Source organism: Entelurus aequoreus, linkage group LG24 (genome assembly GCF_033978785.1).
Source record: "Entelurus aequoreus isolate RoL-2023_Sb linkage group LG24, RoL_Eaeq_v1.1, whole genome shotgun sequence".
Taxonomy (NCBI): domain Eukaryota; kingdom Metazoa; phylum Chordata; class Actinopteri; order Syngnathiformes; family Syngnathidae; genus Entelurus; species Entelurus aequoreus.
The window spans coordinates 20,980,337-20,998,943 of record NC_084754.1 but is presented as its reverse complement, the minus strand read 5'-3'; the positions used below and the strand labels follow the sequence as shown (position 1 = coordinate 20,998,943).

Genomic DNA, 18,607 nt, shown 5'->3' with positions numbered 1-18,607 from the left:
TGTAATTTCCCATCTGGCAACACCAGTCACACATTCACACTCCACATTCTACAGACCGTGACTGACATCGCCAGGAAAGTAAAGTTACGTACCTGGTAACCTTTAACTGACTCGCTAAGATATCACACCAGAATAGCCCCCATCTTCTGTCACAGCATATTCATGTTAAGGTCACACTTTATTACCCTGCAACAAGATATTCACTGATAAATCCATCATATTTGACTTCACTATAAAAGTGGGTGACATTGTTATCACCAGGAAAGATGAGGTCACCTACCTAGGTTCCATTCTAGAGGCTAATCTTTCCTGTGATAAAATGGCAACCAAGGTAATCAAAAAGGTCAACCAACGAACGAGATTTCTCTACAGAATCTCCTCTCTGGTAAACAAAAGCACCATGAGGATTCTAGCGGGAACTCTCGTTCAACCCTTTTTCGATTACGCATGCACCTCCTGGTACCCTAGCACCTCCAAAACCCTCAAATCTAAACTCCAAACATCCCAGAACAAGCTAGTCAGATTACTTCTAGACCTCCACACCAGATCACACCTCACTCCTATACCCACTTCTCCAAAGTGGGCTGGCTCAGGGTGGAGGACAGAGTAAAACAACTTGCACTGAGCCTAGTCTATAAAATCCGTTACACCTCCCTGATACCGAAGTACATGTCAAACTACTTCCTTAACGTAAATGACCGCCATAACCACAACACCAGGGGGAGCTCCACTAACCACGTTAAACCTAGATTCCGATCTAACAAAGGTCTTAACTCATTCTCTTTCTGTGCCACATTATTGTGGATTGCGCTCCCAACAGGTGTAAAGGAAAGAGCATCTCTATCCTCCTTCAAAACCACACTAAAAGAACACCTCCAGGCAACTACAACTCTAAACTAACACCCTCCCTTCCACGTCATAATCAATCAATCAATGTTTATTTATATAGCCCTAAATCACAAGTGTCTCAAAGGGCTGTACCTCTTCGGATTGTAAATAATCAAATGTAAATAATCAAATGTAGACACTTTTTCTTATACTTTCTGATCTCTCTCTCTATGTCCACTACTTGCTGTACATATCCTACCAAGTCAGTCCTACACTGTTTCAATGTCCATTTCTCTGATGATACAATTGTTGATGACTAAGTGTTGATACCAAACAAACCTAACCCCCCTCCACATCCCACACCCCGGATTGTAAATAATGTAAATAATTCAATGTATATACTCTGATGATTATCTTGTGTGGTGACTGTATTATGATGATAGTATATATTTGATAGTATATACTGTATCTGTATCATTAATTAATTTAAGTGGACCCCGACTTAAACAAGTTGAAAAACGTATTCGGGTGTTACCATTTAGTGGTCAATTGTACGGAATATGTACTTCACTGTGCAATCTACTAATACAAGTTTCAATCAATCAATCAAATAAACTGCGTGTGTAGAAGCGCGAAAGGGTTAACGACATACCGGAAGTGGGACACCAGTTGACTATTTCGGAAAACTACAGGCGTCTTTAAAGTTATTCGTCGGACACGACAAGATGGGAACAACGGCGAGTCAACTTGGGAAAGATTTGCTCTCAGAATACCAAGTAAGTGACCAAATTGAAAGAAAAATAAATATAACGCTAAATGCCCCCCGCGGCTGTGCTAGCTATGTTGGCTTAGCTGCTAACGAGAGCATTGTCAACAACATTGCCTGTCATGTTAAACTTTAAGTTTAAACGCTATTAGAACGTTTGCAAATATCAAGCAGTCCGTGTTTCTCCATGGTGACCGTTATACTTCTGCTTCTAGGAGCTGACATTTTTATCAAAACAAGAAATTCTTCTGTAAGTAAACGTTCATACTAAGGTTCCTTTGGCTGTGTTTATGTAAACAAGCTGGCATGGCTTTGTTATAGGGCGCATAAACGCTTCACTGAGCTGCTCAAGAAAGAAGAGCAAGATGTTCCAAACGCTAGGGTGCCCATGGAGAAGATTCTCACCCTTCCAGAACTAAAGGTGATAAGGACTCCTCCATATAGTGCATTGGGTATTGATAAACTGCACTGACCTTTCTACCTCTTGTCCCAGTCCAACCCTTTCGGAACGAGAATCTGCCATGTCTTCTCCACATCAGAACTGAAAGATGGGAGCCTTACCTTTGAGGATTTTTTAGATCTTTTGAGTGCCTTTAGCGACTCTGCTACACTGGAAATTAAGTCTCATTACGCATTCCGTATATTTGGTAAGCATTGTAGGTTGATTGGCAACACAAAATTTACCCTAGTGTGTAAATGTTGTCTATCTGTGTTGGCCCTGCGATGAGGTGGCTACTGTGATAGGCTCCAGCACCCCCCGTGACCCCGAAAGGGACAGGCGGTAGAAAATGGATGGATGGATGGATGTTTACAAAAAACAACATGCACACACATCTATTACAGCCAAAGTAACAGTTCTATTCATGCAACGTTCCTATCTTTAGATTTTGATGATGACGGAACTCTTGATTGTGGGGATCTGGAGAAACTGATTAACTGCTTGACGGGAGAGACGGATGACACAAGATTAACCTCGGAGGAGATGAGGCAGCTCATCACCAATGTGAGTGAGCTTTGCACTGCAACACAGTGAATCACGACCCTCAAATCCTGTTCTTTCTTCTGCATGTTAAGATTCTTGACGAGTCCGACATCGACAAGGATGGAACTGTGAACCTTTCAGAGTTTCAGCATGTTATTTCCAGGTCCCCGGATTTTGTCAGGTGAGCATAAAGCTAATCAAAAGTAGGGATGGGTATCATTTACATTTTAACTGATAATTGAATCAAAGTTAAAGTACCACTGATAGTCACACACACACTAGGTGTGGTGAAATTAACCTCTGTATTTGACCCATCCCCTTGTTCCACCCCCTGGGAGGCGAGGGGAGCAGTGAGCAGCAGCGGTTGCCGCACTCGGGAATCATTTTGGTGATTTAACCCCCCATTCCAACCCTTGATGCTGAGTGCCAAGCAGGGAGGTAATGAGTCCCATTGTTATAGTCTGTTATGACGGGGGTTTGAACTCACAACCTACCAATCTCAAATGGTACTATCAAAACAGTACATAAGAAGAGGAAGCTATCCATTTTTTTGGTTAAAAAAAAAGCCTTATGTTTATGACATTAAAGTTGGTTCAGTAATTGAAATGCCTAAATTAAAAATTAAATGACCATTCATTAATGTAAGAAAAATCCACAACAAATTGCCATAATTGCAGCAAAACGGACCATAGGGAATGCGCAGAAAAGGAATCATTAGTGTATGTTTGATGCTCATAACCGTGTTTCGATACCCATCCCTAATCAAGTGTTTTATTAAACACGATTTTAGAATTTATTTCAACCCATTTCTCCACAGTTCCTTCAAAATTGTGCTGTGAAGACCTTCAGTCGACAACTGAAAATGATCATCCACTTATTCCATTGTTTAATTAGTCATATAAACCTGATGTTTGCCTTAAATTATATATGTATTTTATTGACTTATCTGCTGTTAAATGTTAATCAACAGGTCAGTGATTTTTGAAAAAACTGTTCTTTATATTTCCATAAAAAAGTTGAACAAAATACACAATTTTCCCAGTTTTTTGTACCAAGTAAATTACAAAATGCTGAGTTTGACTCTTAAAAGATTTGAACAATGAGCTCAAAAAGCAAAGTCCATGTTTATTAACTGTATCAGTCATCCACTTCCTCCTTGACGACAGCAGCAAAAGTGTTCCACCCTCCGCACGTCACGTCAACAACACGCATCTGTTTGTCCCTGAAGTAGTCCACACGCCGCGGCTCATCTGAACAGGACGTCTCATATCCGAGCTGACCGTATTCGCCTAAGAAAAACAAGAAAGTTGTGCTTTGTTAAGTTAAAGTACATTTTTCTGTCACTTTGTTCAGAGTCAATGTCAAACTCACCCCAGCCCCATGTGTAGAGGTCACCAGTGGCTAAAAAAAAATGAGGAAAAAAACAAAGGTAATAAAAGCTTCAGTTATGTTGACCAAGAAAACTTTTAAAACCCAAATCTTAGTAGTGATATAACAGAACAAAAACGTTGGTTTTTAGAGGTGTTTATTACTGTGTTGGTCTGCAATTTGTTTTCAGACTTGGTCTTACCCATCTCTAGCTGTTCAACAAGGTTTGATCTGGAAGTAATCCATATTGCACTTTTGCCAGCAATTAAAATCAAACAAGATAATCCCATTTTAAAGGGTCATATTATTATTTGCTTTCTACATTTAAAACACTACCTTGCGGTCTACATAAAACTAAAATGTTTGCATCGATTTTGTTTTACAGTCTATCTTCAAGCCGCTTTCTGACATTCTCTTCTCAATGCGCGGTTTTGTTAGCAATCTCTACGTACAGAAGCCCTGCAGGCCAAGCCCCCTTCAACTGCGTTGTCGTTTTTAGCACTTTCATATCGAGTCTACTTAGATGTATAAGTTATACGTTACTTTTTATTAGAAATGGCAACAGCGTAGGATTTTAGCATGTGTGTGCATGTACGTAACAGTCTGATCCACAAGAGGATATAGGAAAAACGTTAAACTTCAACTGGGGATTACAACCGAATCAGGGTTTACGCGGGTAATTAAAAAGCATTATGTCATTAAATGGAATTTGCGGTAATGAAGGCCTTAAATGGCATTAAAAAAATCATTAAATATAATGTCCAGAGGCATTAAAATATTTCATACAATTGTTGGCCTGGGCCGATAGCCAATTCCTTGGATTTACATGACGGCTCATCAAATATGCGTGATTCATGTTGAAACAGCATCTGTTTCAATGAGTACTAAGTACCATTTAACCTTTCTCAAAGAAAAATGCTCTATGCTTGTGTTGTTTTGGGCTGTACGAACTGTTCAAATCGCTAAAAGGATAATCGTTTCTTCAGAGTTCCTCGAGAGGTAATCAAGGAGGGCAGAAGTGTGCAAGATTTTAGGAAACGACGACGAGAAAAACGGCACACACTCCACTCCAAGGGAGCAGAGTCAAAGAATGCACGAGTTTGCAGCGATCACTTTGTTAAAGGTTTGTTTGATATACTTTTAACGTTTAGTATTTCCCCTTTTAAGTATTTATCTTGATAATATTTGTATTTCTTAAAACAGATTTTAGCTACGGGTGTCTTGTAAAGCAAGTGTAATTAAAAGAGCAAATGTGAGCACAACCTAAAGTAGTTAAGCTTTTACCAAAGGCAGCAATCATAAATGAAGCTTTCAGCACATACACAATGTTCACATCTAAAGTTATATTTTGATAATGATGGAGAAAAACACGCGTAATGGTAAACGGCACGTGCAACAGCACCAACAAAAAACATAACTTTAGACACAGAGTTAAATCATGAAATGCAACCTTTACCCAAGCAAAAACGATGCATATTTAGACAATCTTGATACCAATTTCCTTGACCCAGCCACACAAAAAAGTTACAGACCTCCATGCTTTTCCAAGTTTTCATCTGTTTTGTCATGTAGAATGATATCTGGATCACAACATAGTTTGATAGGTCTGGGAACTCCAACGGATAATCCTTAATATCATTTGACAAATCTTTTTTTCGATAAAATATCAGTGTCTATTCCATTGCATAGTTAGATTTTTGGATTGTGTCTGCTTTTTGCAGGAAGATCTATGCCCCTTGCGTACTCAGAGTTTGCGCGCTGCATAACAGCCATCTTGGCTTGGTGGACCACCACTGTTTATCATTTCCGGGAAGAAGTCACGCACGGTAGACAAACAATAAGTCTCGCTCTAAGCACCTGAGCTTGTTTATTTGACAGCAGAATTAAATTAACTTGAGTACAGCCTCTTGTCAATCAGCCTCAATCTTTTTCGTTACACGCAGGCGGGACAATATACAGAATGCACGGACATCTCCTCACTACTCGCAACCAACTAATGAGAAGAACTGCTAAGTATCATGGGCGCTGTTAGGGGGTGGCTACCAGGGCTGAAGCCCTTAATGTTTTCTGAAAAGCGACAAACCTGAATTTAATTTTAGGGTGGAAAAAAAGTATTGGCAGTAAAATGCAGTACTGGAGTCAGACAGAGAGAGAGCAGCTGTGTAAAGTAGCCTGCATACATCCTAACTGAGCCTCCCCTGAAAAATAAGCTGTCTGGGGGCTGATGGTCTGTATGTGGCAGCCAATCACCTAAACGAGTCCATTTTTCTGTGCCTACCAAAGGTCCAATTCCATCTTTTGGCTGCCCAATCACAGGAAGTGCCGCAACTAACGACTATTTTGATAGTCCGCTTATCGACTATCTTAACAATTTGTGTGTTTCGCCATATTTAGATTTAGATTTATTGGTCCCCGTTGGGGAAATTCATTTTCACTGCTGTACATTTAAACGATAGACATTACACATCACGAACAAAAATAACAAAAAGACATCCTACATAACCAACACATTTACAGGCTTGTCAGACAGGTCGGCCGGGCCTGCTGTTTAGGGCGGCTATAGCTGCAGGGATAAGGCTTTTCCCGAGGCGGGCCCTCTGGAATTTGATATTTGGGGGCAACCTAATTGTTAGTACTCTCCATAATTGACTGGCCTCAGTTACACAGGCCTATACAATTGATGAAAAATACATTGTTGTTCATAATTTATTTTGAATAAATAAACATTTAATATTTTTGATTGGAAGGACAGAGTGAGGATTTGACAGGCGGGAACCCTTTAATTGGCTATTGTCAACGGCCGATGCACAAAGTCAGAACACTAAATGCAACATCTTGTGAACGTGCGCTTATGCTTTGGCGAAAGCGCGACAAGAAATACATGTCCAACAACTACACATTTCAGCAGAAGTGGCTAGGGTTGGGTATCGAGTATCGATTGGAACCGGGACTAACTTTCCGATTCTCCCGGAATCGTTCAAAAGTTTAAATTTCGATTCCTATTTTCGATGCTGTCACGCCAATTTAGTCCGCCGACCGGAAAAAAATATGTCCGCCGAACCGGACGAAGAAGCCGCTGAACACCAACGAAGAAGCGTCCACCGCCGGAAGTGTTAGCATAGCCGAGCGAGTCAGTCAAGCTCAAGCATGGATAGCGGGTGTCGGCGGTCGAAAGTGTGGCTTCACTTTTCAAAAAAAATTGAAATAACCGCGAAATAACAGAGCTCCATGTCCATCAAGAAACGAGTGGAGAGAGAGCTGCAGATGTACCAGGGCGTTCCACCGATACTTATGTCTGACGACCTTGCTACATGGTGGTGGTCCGGTGGAACCAACAAAAGACTTATCCTTTGCTGTCAGATCTAGCTTTCTCCTATTTATGCGTTCAAGCTTCTTCCACACCCAGCGAATGTGTATTTTCCACAGCAGGAGACACTATCTGTCCAGAACGCTCACGCATCCTGCCTGAGAAGGCGGATATGGTCATTTTCCTAAACAAGAACTGTCTCTGATTTTATACTGTACCTGCTGCTAATCTGGACTGGGTTTTGCAAGTTGTTTCTTATTGTTTATTTGCTTTTCTGCACCAGGTTAGCCCATCAGTGGGAGCACGCTAACATTTTTAAGTACCTGCAGCATCATACACTTGTGTGTGTAAATGTGTTTATGAGGTTTTCAAAAATAAAGCTCTCTTGAGGAAAGTGTACCCCTGGGAAAATGTATTCATAATTTATAATATTTATATTCAAGTTCATAGATTTTATATTTATATTCTAGTTGAAAACAGCCCTGTGAGGAATTTATAGTAAAGTTCATAAAAAGTTAATAGAATTAAAATTGATGGAGAATGTCAGACTATTTAATTCAGAAAGACTGTAGGTTAGCTAGCTCATTTAAAATATCCTAAACTTTTTTTTGACCATGCCTCTTAAGAGAATCGGAACCGAGAATCATCAGGAATCGGAATCGAAACAAAGAATCGGAATCAGAATCGTTCAAATTCAAACGACACCCAACCCTAAAAGTGGCTGGCTGAGGAAGTTTTCAAAACATAATTAAAGCCCATCGAGAAACCTGCAGCGGCGTTCGTCACTAAAGTCTCAAATTCCGAACAACTTGTTTGGAGCAAGTTTAGAAGAATGATATATTTATAAAACTAATTTTCTAACATTCTCCGCCATGCCTCCATGGTTTTATTTTAAATTTTCGGTACTGAGTGGTAGGAAAAGTTGATTTTTGAATTGTAGGACCCCTTTAATATATGTTTAGACACTCAAACAGATATCTGCCAAATAAGATCACTGTTTAAGCATGTAGCAACATGTGAATCTTATGGAACTTTGGAAATGGAAAAATAAAAACGGTAAGTAGAATTTAACATAATTTAAAACCTTGTGAGTGACCTGTGCTCTTAAGTAATTTTGTTTGCCAATACTAAATGAACATTGACATTTGAATTAGACTTTCACCAGCGTGAAGAACATTCACTAAGAATAGCTACATTTTCTTGCCAAAAAAAACTAATAAGAGTGCACAAGTTTGGGAAAAATCTAACATTTTAATAATTAGGACAAGTGTAGCTGTCTTACATGTTACTGCTGCCGTGTGCCGGGAGCCACAGTCAACAGACGTCACCTCACAGGATGGAGTAATGTCCAAAAGAGCTGGGAATGCCTGGATGGATATAAACACTTCTTTGTCATTCTCTTCAGTCGGCAGCTCCTGACATGAAGAAGTTCCTGTAAGTTAAAAAACATAAATAGACTGATGTCAAACCTCATGACATTTGGATACTTTGGTTAAAGTTTCTTACTGTATTGTAACCAGTGTTTTACAGTAATCCATTAAGGCCAATGACAAATGTGTAATGGCCAGTGCTATTTTTAGCTACCACTGTATCCTATACCATTCTATTGTCAAAATCATATAGGTTTGAAGTACTAAGACATATTCTTCATGCGACCAAGATTGTAAGCACAAACAAATCAGAGCAAATTTAGAAGCAGGAGCTAATGTTTATTGGGACTATATTTCTGAGATGACTTTTGAGAGTAGAGTAAATGCTTCAGAGTGATTTTTTAAATTTTATTTTCTTATTTCAAGGTTTGAATAGTTTGCTTTTAAATGGAATACATATTAAGCTGCTTACTTTGTACTATTTTCACACTTAAATATGTACACTGTGTACTTAATTCTTAGAGCACAAATTTTGACAATGTAGTGCCGTTCCAAAATAGGACTGCAGCTATCAAATATTTTAGTAATCAAGTATTCTCCCACATTTTGGCTTGGTTAAAGAACAATTATAAATACACAAGAGACAAAACATTCTATTTATGGGGGCTGTTTGCAACTTGATCAAAGTTACATTTGTTATTACCTTTTCTTATTTTTTTAACAAAAACACTATTAGCTGAAAACAGTATCACAATATACGTGTTCTGTATCAACCAATCAAAAATAAGGACTAGGAGAAAAATATATTAAATGTAAAATGTGTTATTTAAAATATAACCTTCCTCTGATTATAATCCTCTCAGCTATCAAGGCGGAAAGGTAATGTCAACACAACCATGGAAAACAATCAATGTAAACAATATTTTAAAATTACGTTGAACGCTTCACAATAACCTCTTAAAATTAAGGTGAAAAAAAAGGAATATGTTAGAAATGCCTAATAAAGTGTAGCAAAACGGTGCAAAGTGTGAAAAAGTAAACCGAGAAACCTAAAAGGTATTATTTCAAGGGTGAGCGCGGCTAAGGTTGTGTGCTATTACTGATTATGAGCGCCTTGGTCTGACTATGGTCCGTTTTTTAAAAAATCCTAAAAACTGCCATACTGTCGAGGTGACTATTCTTCTTTTATCAACAATTTACTCGCTCTCTGCAGCACCTTTTTTTAGTCTCTCTTCTGACTAAATACAAAGAATGAACCTTGAGACAACATGATGGCGCAACCAAAACTAAAAAGTTGATACTGTTACCTGATTGGCTGTTAGCGTGTCACTCCCACTCACCAGTGATCACTTCCTGAATTGCTCAATTAGCAAGGGCCTTTGTTCATGCAACTAACCTTGCCTCGCAACTTCCTGTTTTATCCGGCGGACCAAAATAAAAAAGCATATATACCTAACGCAATTTTTTATTGATATCGATTACGTGTCTATCGCGATATATACTGATATCGTTTTATCGCCCAGTCCTATGTTACCAATAGTGGTTTAACAGAACCTATCGATATGAATATTTTTTAAATGTCTATATTTTTTTTACATTTACAAGTTTTTCTGAAAAAAATGTTTGTTAATACACAACCAATTGGTTTCATTTTGAAATTACTAAAACTAAATTAAATATTTCAGTATGTTCATGGCTGTGGTGTATTTATAAACCCTGAACTTAGACCTGACCGGCTGACTGATTTAGACAAACATTCTTAGTTAGATTTTACATTTTATTTCGTAGCGGAGCACACGAGACACAATTGATACTTGATATTTTATCACTCAACCAAAAGAGTGAGACACACAATTTCTTGTTCCATGTGCCCTCTCGTAGTTTTTATTTTATCCTTGCATTGAACAAAGAAAGCACAGTCTACTATATCAAATTCCTTGTGTGTCAAACATACTTGGCCAATTAAAATTATTCTGATTACCGGTACACAGAATTGTTTACTAGAAATCACAAGCTATGATAAGTGAGCTAAAATGTTTTTATTTTCTATTTCTTTAACTCCCAGCGCTGTCATGACATCTTTCTATGCCACATCAATGTGGAATGCGCTCCCAACAGGTATAAAAGAAAGGGCATCTCTATCCTCCTTCAAAACCGCAATAAAAGTTCACCTCCAGGCAGCTACAACCCTAAACTAACACCCTCCCCGGATTGCTAATAATCAAATGTAAACAATCAAATGCAGATACTTTTTCTTATGCCTTCTGATCTCTCTCTCTCTATGTCCACTACTTGCTGTCCATATCCTACCCCCCCCTCCTGATTGTAAATAATGTAAATAATTCAATGTGATTATCTTGTGTGATGACTGTATTATGATGATAGTATATATGATAGTATATATCTGTATCATGAATCAATTTAAGTGGACCCCGACTTAAACAAGTTGAAAAACTTATTCGGGTGTTACCATTTAGTGGTCAATTGTACGGAATATGTACTTCACTGTGCAACCTACTAATAAAAGTCTCAATCAATCAATCAATCAATGTAATTTGTAATTAAATAAACTAATAAAAAAGATAAATGGTATATATTATAAGACAAATCTTTGGATTTGGATTTGTTTTTAGTATCAACATTTAATCTTTTTTTCCATTTTATTATTATGCCTTTTTAATCTATTTGTCCATTTTTGCTGGGTATTTATTTTCTTTGTACAATGTGTCAGGAACACATAAAAAAAGCCACATTCCCAAAAATGGTCCCTGAGCCACATGATGAACACCAAGAAGACAACGTGCTGGCAAACGATTAGGGGTGTGGGAAAAAAAATCGATATGAATTCGAATCGTGATTCTCACGTTGTGCGATTCAGAATCGATTCTAAATTTTAAAAAATAGATTTTTTTTTCTTTTTTCCATTGTATTTTATTTAATGTATTTATTTTTTTAATTAATCAATCCAACAAAACAATACACAGCAATACCATAACAATGCAATCCAATTCCAAAACCAAACCGACCCAGCAACACTGCAATAAACAGGAATTGAGAGGAGACACAAACACGACACAGAACAGACCAAAAGTAGTGAAACAAAAATGAATATTATCAACAACAGTATCAATATTAGTTACAATTTCAACATAGCAGTGATTAAAAATCCCTCATTGACATTATCATTAGACATTTATAAATAAATAAAAAGAACAATAGTGTCACAGTGGCTTACACTTGCATCGCATCTCATAAGCTTGACAACACACTGTGTCCAATATTTTCACAAAGATAAAATAAGTCATATTTTTGGTTCATTTAATAGTTAAAACAAATTTACATTATTGCAATCAGTTGATAAAATATTGTCCTTTACAATTATAAAAGCTTTTTACAAAAATCTACTACTCTGCTTGCATGTCAGCAGACTGGGGTAGATCCTGCTGAAATCCTATGTATTGAATGAATAGAGAATCGTTTTGAATCGGGAAAATATCGTTTTTGAATCGAGAATCGCGTTGAATCGAAAAAAATCCATTTTGAATCGAATCGTGGGACACCCAAAGATTCGCAGCCCTACAAACGATGCAAGAGTGTATCCAAGCAAGGTTTCACTGTGCAACTTACACTCTTCTTGAGGTTTCGTACACGCATGCATGGTGGTAATGCACACTTCCTGGTCTTTTGGAGGCAGATCTCCTCTCTCATGGCAAATCCTTCGCCTTTCGTGACCGCTTGTATTTAATTACAAAATGAATGCATGACATTGCCCACTCCCCTCTTTCACTATTAATGTGTTCCTCGACTCACTAAATGTAGAGACAAAGTCGAAAAAGTGGAAGAACATATCCCGTCTGATACGTCTCTGGCAAGGCAGGTGTACATAAGGTGTACTGTAAAGCTGAGTTACGATGCATACTGCCACACTTCCAGTATAATTTGTTCATAAGCGAGAGCGATCCGGAGGTATTTGTGGCAGGGCAAATTTAATTTGCTTAAAAATGTCCCCTTTAAATATATGGGAAACAATGCATTTGCTTCCTTTTTTCCTAAGGATTGGTAACATAAGCGTGTTGGACCACAATAAAAGTTGTCATGCTTTTAGCTTTACCATTATATAAGCCTTGAGGCAGAGGAAGTTCCTGGATAATTTTTCGTAATCAAGGTACTCAAATTACATGAGTAATTGTTTCACCACAATTACAAAATGTATGTATGTTTTTCTTTCCTTTTTAATTGTCAATAACAACCACTAAACTGTGTTCTTCCCATTCTGCTAAGTAGCTAAAATGGCAATGATTAAGGGTGGTTACGGTCAATCACAGCCCACTTGCCACTTACTTATGCACTCAAAATCCAAAAGACTACATTGAGTGCACTACTTGACTGCAAACAACAGAGGCACTTCTGATTCGGTCTCAATGAAGAAGAACGTGCTTGAATTCTCCATGAAAACATGTATGATTTACCATATAATATGTATAAGCACCAGCACTACATTGTGATGCGTTAGAGTAGATCTGACATCCTCAAATAAAATTACTAAAATACGAGTAAAAACCCAGTTTAAAAAGAAAGCTCAACCTGCTCCTTGTTGACTATTCAGATGCTGCCGAGTCTGCCTCACAGCTTGCGAGGGTAGTCCAAGCTGGCCACTCTCATTCCAGCCCCACACATACATGTCACCCCCATCTGTTAAACATATATTTCAAACCATTTATGAAGAGTAAACTGAGCTGACATCATTAAGTGTTTCTGTTACCACTGATGCAAACAGTGTGCCAGCCTCCTGTGGCCACACAGCTCATAGTCATGCCCCAAAGGGCCTCCACTACCCTGGGTTCTTCTTCAGACGAGAGGCCCCCATGCCCAAGCTGGCCATGACTGTTAAGTAGCACAGAAAATGATTAAGGTCTTCTCCAGATTACTCGTCATTGAAACATGTGGGATCTACCTGCCCAATCCCCAGGTGTACACCGCTCCAGCGGCGCTGAGCAGGATGGTGTGCTCTGCACCCAGTGCCAGCCTGGTGGCCTTCAGGAGAGGTGATAAAGGGTGGTAGAAAGGAGGTTTGGTGGCAATGTAACCATCATGGGTCAATGGCAGATTCAGTGGCATACCTGGAAATCAGGAAAGTGATAGAGAAGATGGTGGTGCTGTTTGTTTTTCTTCTTTACATGATCATACTATTGCAACAATGTTATTTTTTTTAAAAATAGGTTAATATAGGGTGTGAACAAATTGACATAAAGATGGGTTAAAAATTAATCCTCTTCCTACTCCTTTTCAGATGTGTTAAATTGTGCAAGTGTAAACTTGTGATGTATTATACTTCCAAGTATTCTATTTAAGCATGTTAAAAATAAGCTCAACTATTATTAGTAATACTGTGTGTGTTTGTGTCATACTGCTATCTAACTGATGAGGTTGGCAAAAAAACAAACAGTTTTTCCTCACTCTCTTTGGTTTTGCATTATATATTTTTTTCCTTTTCCAAAAATACAATTGTGTTTTTTTATTGTTCTTAAAGGGGACCTACTATGCAAAACCTATCTTTTGGGTACCTGTTTTTGTGTATTTGGGATCTGCATAGGTCGCAAAAATGTGAAATCAAACAATGGAGACATGGCGGAGATATTTAAAAAAAAACAACAAAAAAAAACAATGTTGCCTTCATACTTCCTCCAAACAAGCCATTTGGAATGTGCCTCATTTGCAGTGTCAGTCATCTTACCTTAAAGTAATTGGTTATAGTTACTAATTACCACTCCCAAAAAGTAATTGAGTTAGTTACCTCATTGTAAGAGTAACTAGTTACTTAGCAAAGTAACTGAGGCGTTATTTTTCATGTTGTTATTTTATACACTATTATGTTTGATACCTTTAATGTCAAATACATTTATATTAACTGATCAAACAACACAAACACTGAATACAGTATTTTAGAACATTTGGCATTTATCTGAATCGATTGTACTGTACCGTATGATATGCATGTGAATAAAATGTATAAAAACATTCCGTATATTAACATTTAATATTGAAAATACAAAACCCATACGGTACCAAAAATGTAAACTTGGGTAGAGGGACACAAAGGAGCCTATCCCAGCTGCATTCGGGCAGAAGGCGGGGGGTATTCAGTGAGATAAGATGAATTAAATGCGCTGACCGTTCATTGCTCCTGCCAAATGAATTGCACTGAGTGGAGCGGATCACCACTCCAAGATGGCGGCTCCGCGTCTCGTCAGCGCCAGTAGCGGTCGATGCTGCGTCTACTTATAGGATGTCTATGGGTAGCCCCATAGACATCCTATGCCATAGACATCTTATAAGTAGACGCAGCATGGAGCGCTACTGCCTACTGGCGCTGACGAGACGCCATCTTGGAGTGGTGACCCGCTCCACTCATTGCAATTCATTTGGCAGGAGCAATGAACTGTCAGCGCATTTAATTCATTTTACCTCACTGAATACCACTGATTTTCACGCGGTTTTTTGTCATACATGTAACTATGATAAAGGACACATGTTTTGCCATGTTTTATTATTCATAGTTTGCTTAACAGTAATAGAATATTATTATATGCTATAAGTGACCAGACATCCGAGATCAAAACTGGGAATATAATCCCAGAGAAGGGGGAAAAAAACGGTCAGCTATTTTTAAATTGAAGAAACAATACGATTAGGTTATATATACATGCGTATATCCTACATAAACAATGTATGAATACATTAGATATCTATATATCTTAGGGACCTATAGCCTGTATCTCTGTTGCTGCAGCAGCAGATACTTTATTCTGTCTTGACACTTTGTATTGATATTCTGTATTACAGTCTTCCCTTAAATGATCATGTTTACAGTGATTTTTTTAAATCTATGTCGCTTTGGATAAAAGCGTCAGCCAAATACTTAAACATAAACATATATAAACACCTGAAAGTCTTTTTATCAGCTAAAACCACCAATCTGTTTCACTGGATTCAGAATAAAACCAAATTCTGTCTTACCCAACAATGTTAGTATTTGAATATTGTTACTTGAAGACTTATTCCTGGTTACAATTATACTGTTAAGAAAGTATTGTCTTATACTTTGCCTAAAATGAGAACGCATCATAATCAGTGGCGGCTGGTGAATTTTGTTTTAGGTGGGGCTGAAAGTTTGTAAACCAAACCCCTGTAGGGGCGTCATCCTCCCCCAGAAGATTTATTTGTGATTTTCACATACAAATTAAGCATTCTGACAAAATAATGAAGACAAAATAGAACATTTCATCGGTTTCTTTTTACAAAATACAACCAATAGTACGTTAATGTTAAATCTTACTTGTAAAAAGTAATCCCCCGATTACTATTTTCAACAGTCCGCTTATTTGAGTAGGAAAACGCTGAACACCAGCCCGGCATCTTTGTTTTCTACCTGTCAACTGTCAGTTTAGGCCAGGGGTCCCCTAACGTTTTGACTCGGGGGCCGCATTGGGTTAAAAAATTTGGCCGGGGGCCGGGCTGTGTGTGTGTATATATATATATATATCAGTGGCGTGCGGTGAGGTTAATATCTGGTGAGGCACTGCATCATCACAGTCAGATTTACAAACATATGGACCCTAAATAGTATCTTATTCACCATGTGATTGGCAGCAGTTAACGGGTTATGTTTAAAAGCTCATACCAGCATTCTTTACACAACTGTAGCACACAAAAAAGCACATTTAATAAAAAAAACATTATTATGGTTTTACCTTTCTTGCTGGACAGCCTTTGCGTGTGTACCACGCCGTTTGAAAAGAACGGGTCTTCTGTCCCGAAGTCAAAAGCAAACCTTTTAGCTCCGGCGTTGGTATACCTTTAATTATTACCTCCTATTTCGATTGAAAGTCCAGTTTAGAAAACTGTTTTATTTTACATATGTAATCCTCCATGTTTTTAATAAAAGTCCAGGCTAGAGGAAATAAACAATCGCTTGCAAACTTTTTTTTTTTTTTTTCTTCTGCGGCCGAGGAATGATCTTTGGGATCACTACCGCCCTCTACCACCAGGAGGCCGGATTACTGCGAGCCTCAACCAGTACATCTTTTGCAGCAGATTTATGAATGCTCAGCACAAGAAATACGTTACACACATACAGTTGTTGACAAAATACACTGTACATTATATACCTCAGTTAACTAAACTATGCCATAGTTTAGTTAGCTGATATAATTCATATAGCAATACAGTCCCACTGCACAGCAGCTCAGCAGTTAGCCGAGTCATTGTGCAATCCATGTTGAGGCACAAATCAGTGACGTGCCTCATCTGGCTGCTGATCACCGCACCGTCTCTTCTCAGTATTTGAACGGCAAATGTGAAAATAAAAATAAAAATAATCTAAAACTGGTGAAATTAAATGGAAAATAACTTTAGTATAATCACTGGATACATATAACAATTTAATTATTATTTTTTTCTTTTTACATTTTTTTTCTTTCCATGACGGCAGGTGAGGCCCCGCGTCCCCTGCCTCTAGTGACGGCACGCCACTGATATATATATATATATATATATACATATACACATACATACATACATACATACATACATACATACATACATACATACATACATACATACATACATATATATATATATATACACACATACATATATATACTCATCCATTTTCTACCGCTTGTCCCTTTCTGGGGTCGCGGGGGGTGCTGGAGCCTATCTCAGATGCATTCGGGCAGAAGGCGGGGTACACCCTGGACAAGTCGCCACCTCATCGCAGATATATATGTATATCTATATATATATATATATCTAATATATCTATATATTTGATATATATATATATATATCAAATATATAGATATATTAGATATATATATATCTATATATAGATATAGATATATATAGCGCACTTTCCGCACGCGCGATGATGTCACGTTATTGAAGAGAAAATGCATTTTTAGACAATATGATTTGCCTGAGCGGCTAGGAGACACCGTGAGTAGCAAGCGGTACAAAGTGGATAAGACAGAAAAAAATAATTAAATTTTTTATTTGTAATTTTTTTTTAATACTTGGGACTTTATTTTGGACGCTGGCGAGCCGGATTCGGCCCGCGGGCCGTAGTTAGGGGACCCCTGGTTTAGGCTGCTCCCCGGCTACTCATCACCACTTCAAGATGGCGGCCGAATTTCTCGCGTCACAGTAGCCAATGCTGCGTCTACTTATAAGAAGTCTATGGGTAGCACCAACATAGACATCTTATGCTAGCACATGTTCGCTCAAAACACCGGAAGCGTTTTTTGTTTGCATTCTGATTTCAATGGCTGTCGTCTTTATGTTAAGCTTTCAGTTTTATAAAGACTTTAAGTTACAATTGTGATAGTCACTAGAATAGAAGTTGTGTAGAAAATTACCAGCGTCCACAGGTGACGTTTTTGTTTTCATGCTCCATGTTGGCGTCTCCTGGTTGTTATTCAAGTCCCATGACTCAATTCTGTCAGGAAAAGCGAGGATCAAAAAAGACTCTCCGATGGCGGCGTCCTCGCACCCGCGGCTCCGCGCCAAAAAAGTATCACCCGCCGCATTAAACCCTGCCAGGCACAAGCCTCCGTCACCTGACAAAAACGTAGATACATGACTCAGCTACAGGGTTGTTATATTTAAACAAGTGACTCACCATCTAAATGCAGGGATGCTAATCCACTCCAGCTTGCTCGGACTCCACTTATTTGTCTGCCGCAGCTTCCGTCCAAATGACATTTCAGCTCTGCTGGATTGATCACTTTGACTTCCTTTACAATGTTGCTGTTACTGACACTTTCACGCACATGATGCAGCTGTCCGAAGGCGTTAAAGCCGAATCCGAACCAGCGCATGGCACCGGAGTAATACTTTTACATTACTGCGCATGCGTAGAACAACAACCGGCACTTCACTCTTTAATAGTGTACTCAAAACACACAAAGTGGAAATGAAGAGGAGCA

General features: G+C 38.4%; 2 protein-coding genes across 2 annotated transcripts; one reads left to right on the top strand and one right to left on the bottom strand.

Moving 5' to 3' along the window:
• The first annotated feature begins 1,455 nt into the window (after positions 1-1,455).
• On the top strand, positions 1,456-4,002 carry LOC133641721 (calcium and integrin-binding protein 1-like). Its single transcript, XM_062035664.1, has 7 exons — positions 1,456-1,604; positions 1,810-1,844; positions 1,916-2,015; positions 2,088-2,241; positions 2,479-2,597; positions 2,669-2,757; positions 3,394-4,002. The coding sequence occupies exons 1-7, from the start codon at positions 1,554-1,556 to the stop codon at positions 3,413-3,415; spliced, it is 570 nt and encodes a 189-aa protein (XP_061891648.1). The 5' UTR covers positions 1,456-1,553; the 3' UTR covers positions 3,416-4,002.
• On the bottom strand, positions 3,391-18,599 carry LOC133641720 (RCC1 domain-containing protein 1). Its single transcript, XM_062035663.1, has 8 exons — positions 18,301-18,599; positions 18,038-18,238; positions 13,576-13,741; positions 13,384-13,505; positions 13,206-13,313; positions 8,534-8,683; positions 3,948-3,977; positions 3,391-3,865 (listed from the first exon to the last, which is right to left on the bottom strand). The coding sequence occupies exons 1-8, from the start codon at positions 18,497-18,499 to the stop codon at positions 3,714-3,716; spliced, it is 1,128 nt and encodes a 375-aa protein (XP_061891647.1). The 5' UTR covers positions 18,500-18,599; the 3' UTR covers positions 3,391-3,713.
• Positions 18,600-18,607: the final 8 nt, after the last annotated feature.

What these genes read in the sequence shown, in the direction of transcription:
- LOC133641721 (XM_062035664.1), top strand. Translation starts at nt 1,554, where the DNA reads ATGGGAACAACGGCGAGTCAACTTGGGAAAGATTTGCTCTCAGAATAC. An exon ending in ATTTGCTCTCAGAATACCAA is followed by an intron (nt 1,605 to 1,809) that starts GTAAGTGACCAA and finishes TTCTGCTTCTAG; the next exon opens with GAGCTGACATTTTTATCAAA. An exon ending in TTACGCATTCCGTATATTTG is followed by an intron (nt 2,242 to 2,478) that starts GTAAGCATTGTA and finishes TCCTATCTTTAG; the next exon opens with ATTTTGATGATGACGGAACT.
- LOC133641720 (XM_062035663.1), bottom strand. Translation starts at nt 18,499, where the DNA reads ATGCGCTGGTTCGGATTCGGCTTTAACGCCTTCGGACAGCTGCATCAT. An exon ending in GCACACTGTTTGCATCAGTG is followed by an intron (nt 13,314 to 13,383) that starts GTAACAGAAACA and finishes TATGTTTAACAG; the next exon opens with ATGGGGGTGACATGTATGTG. An exon ending in CCTCTACACATGGGGCTGGG is followed by an intron (nt 3,866 to 3,947) that starts GTGAGTTTGACA and finishes TGTTTTTCTTAG; the next exon opens with GCGAATACGGTCAGCTCGGA.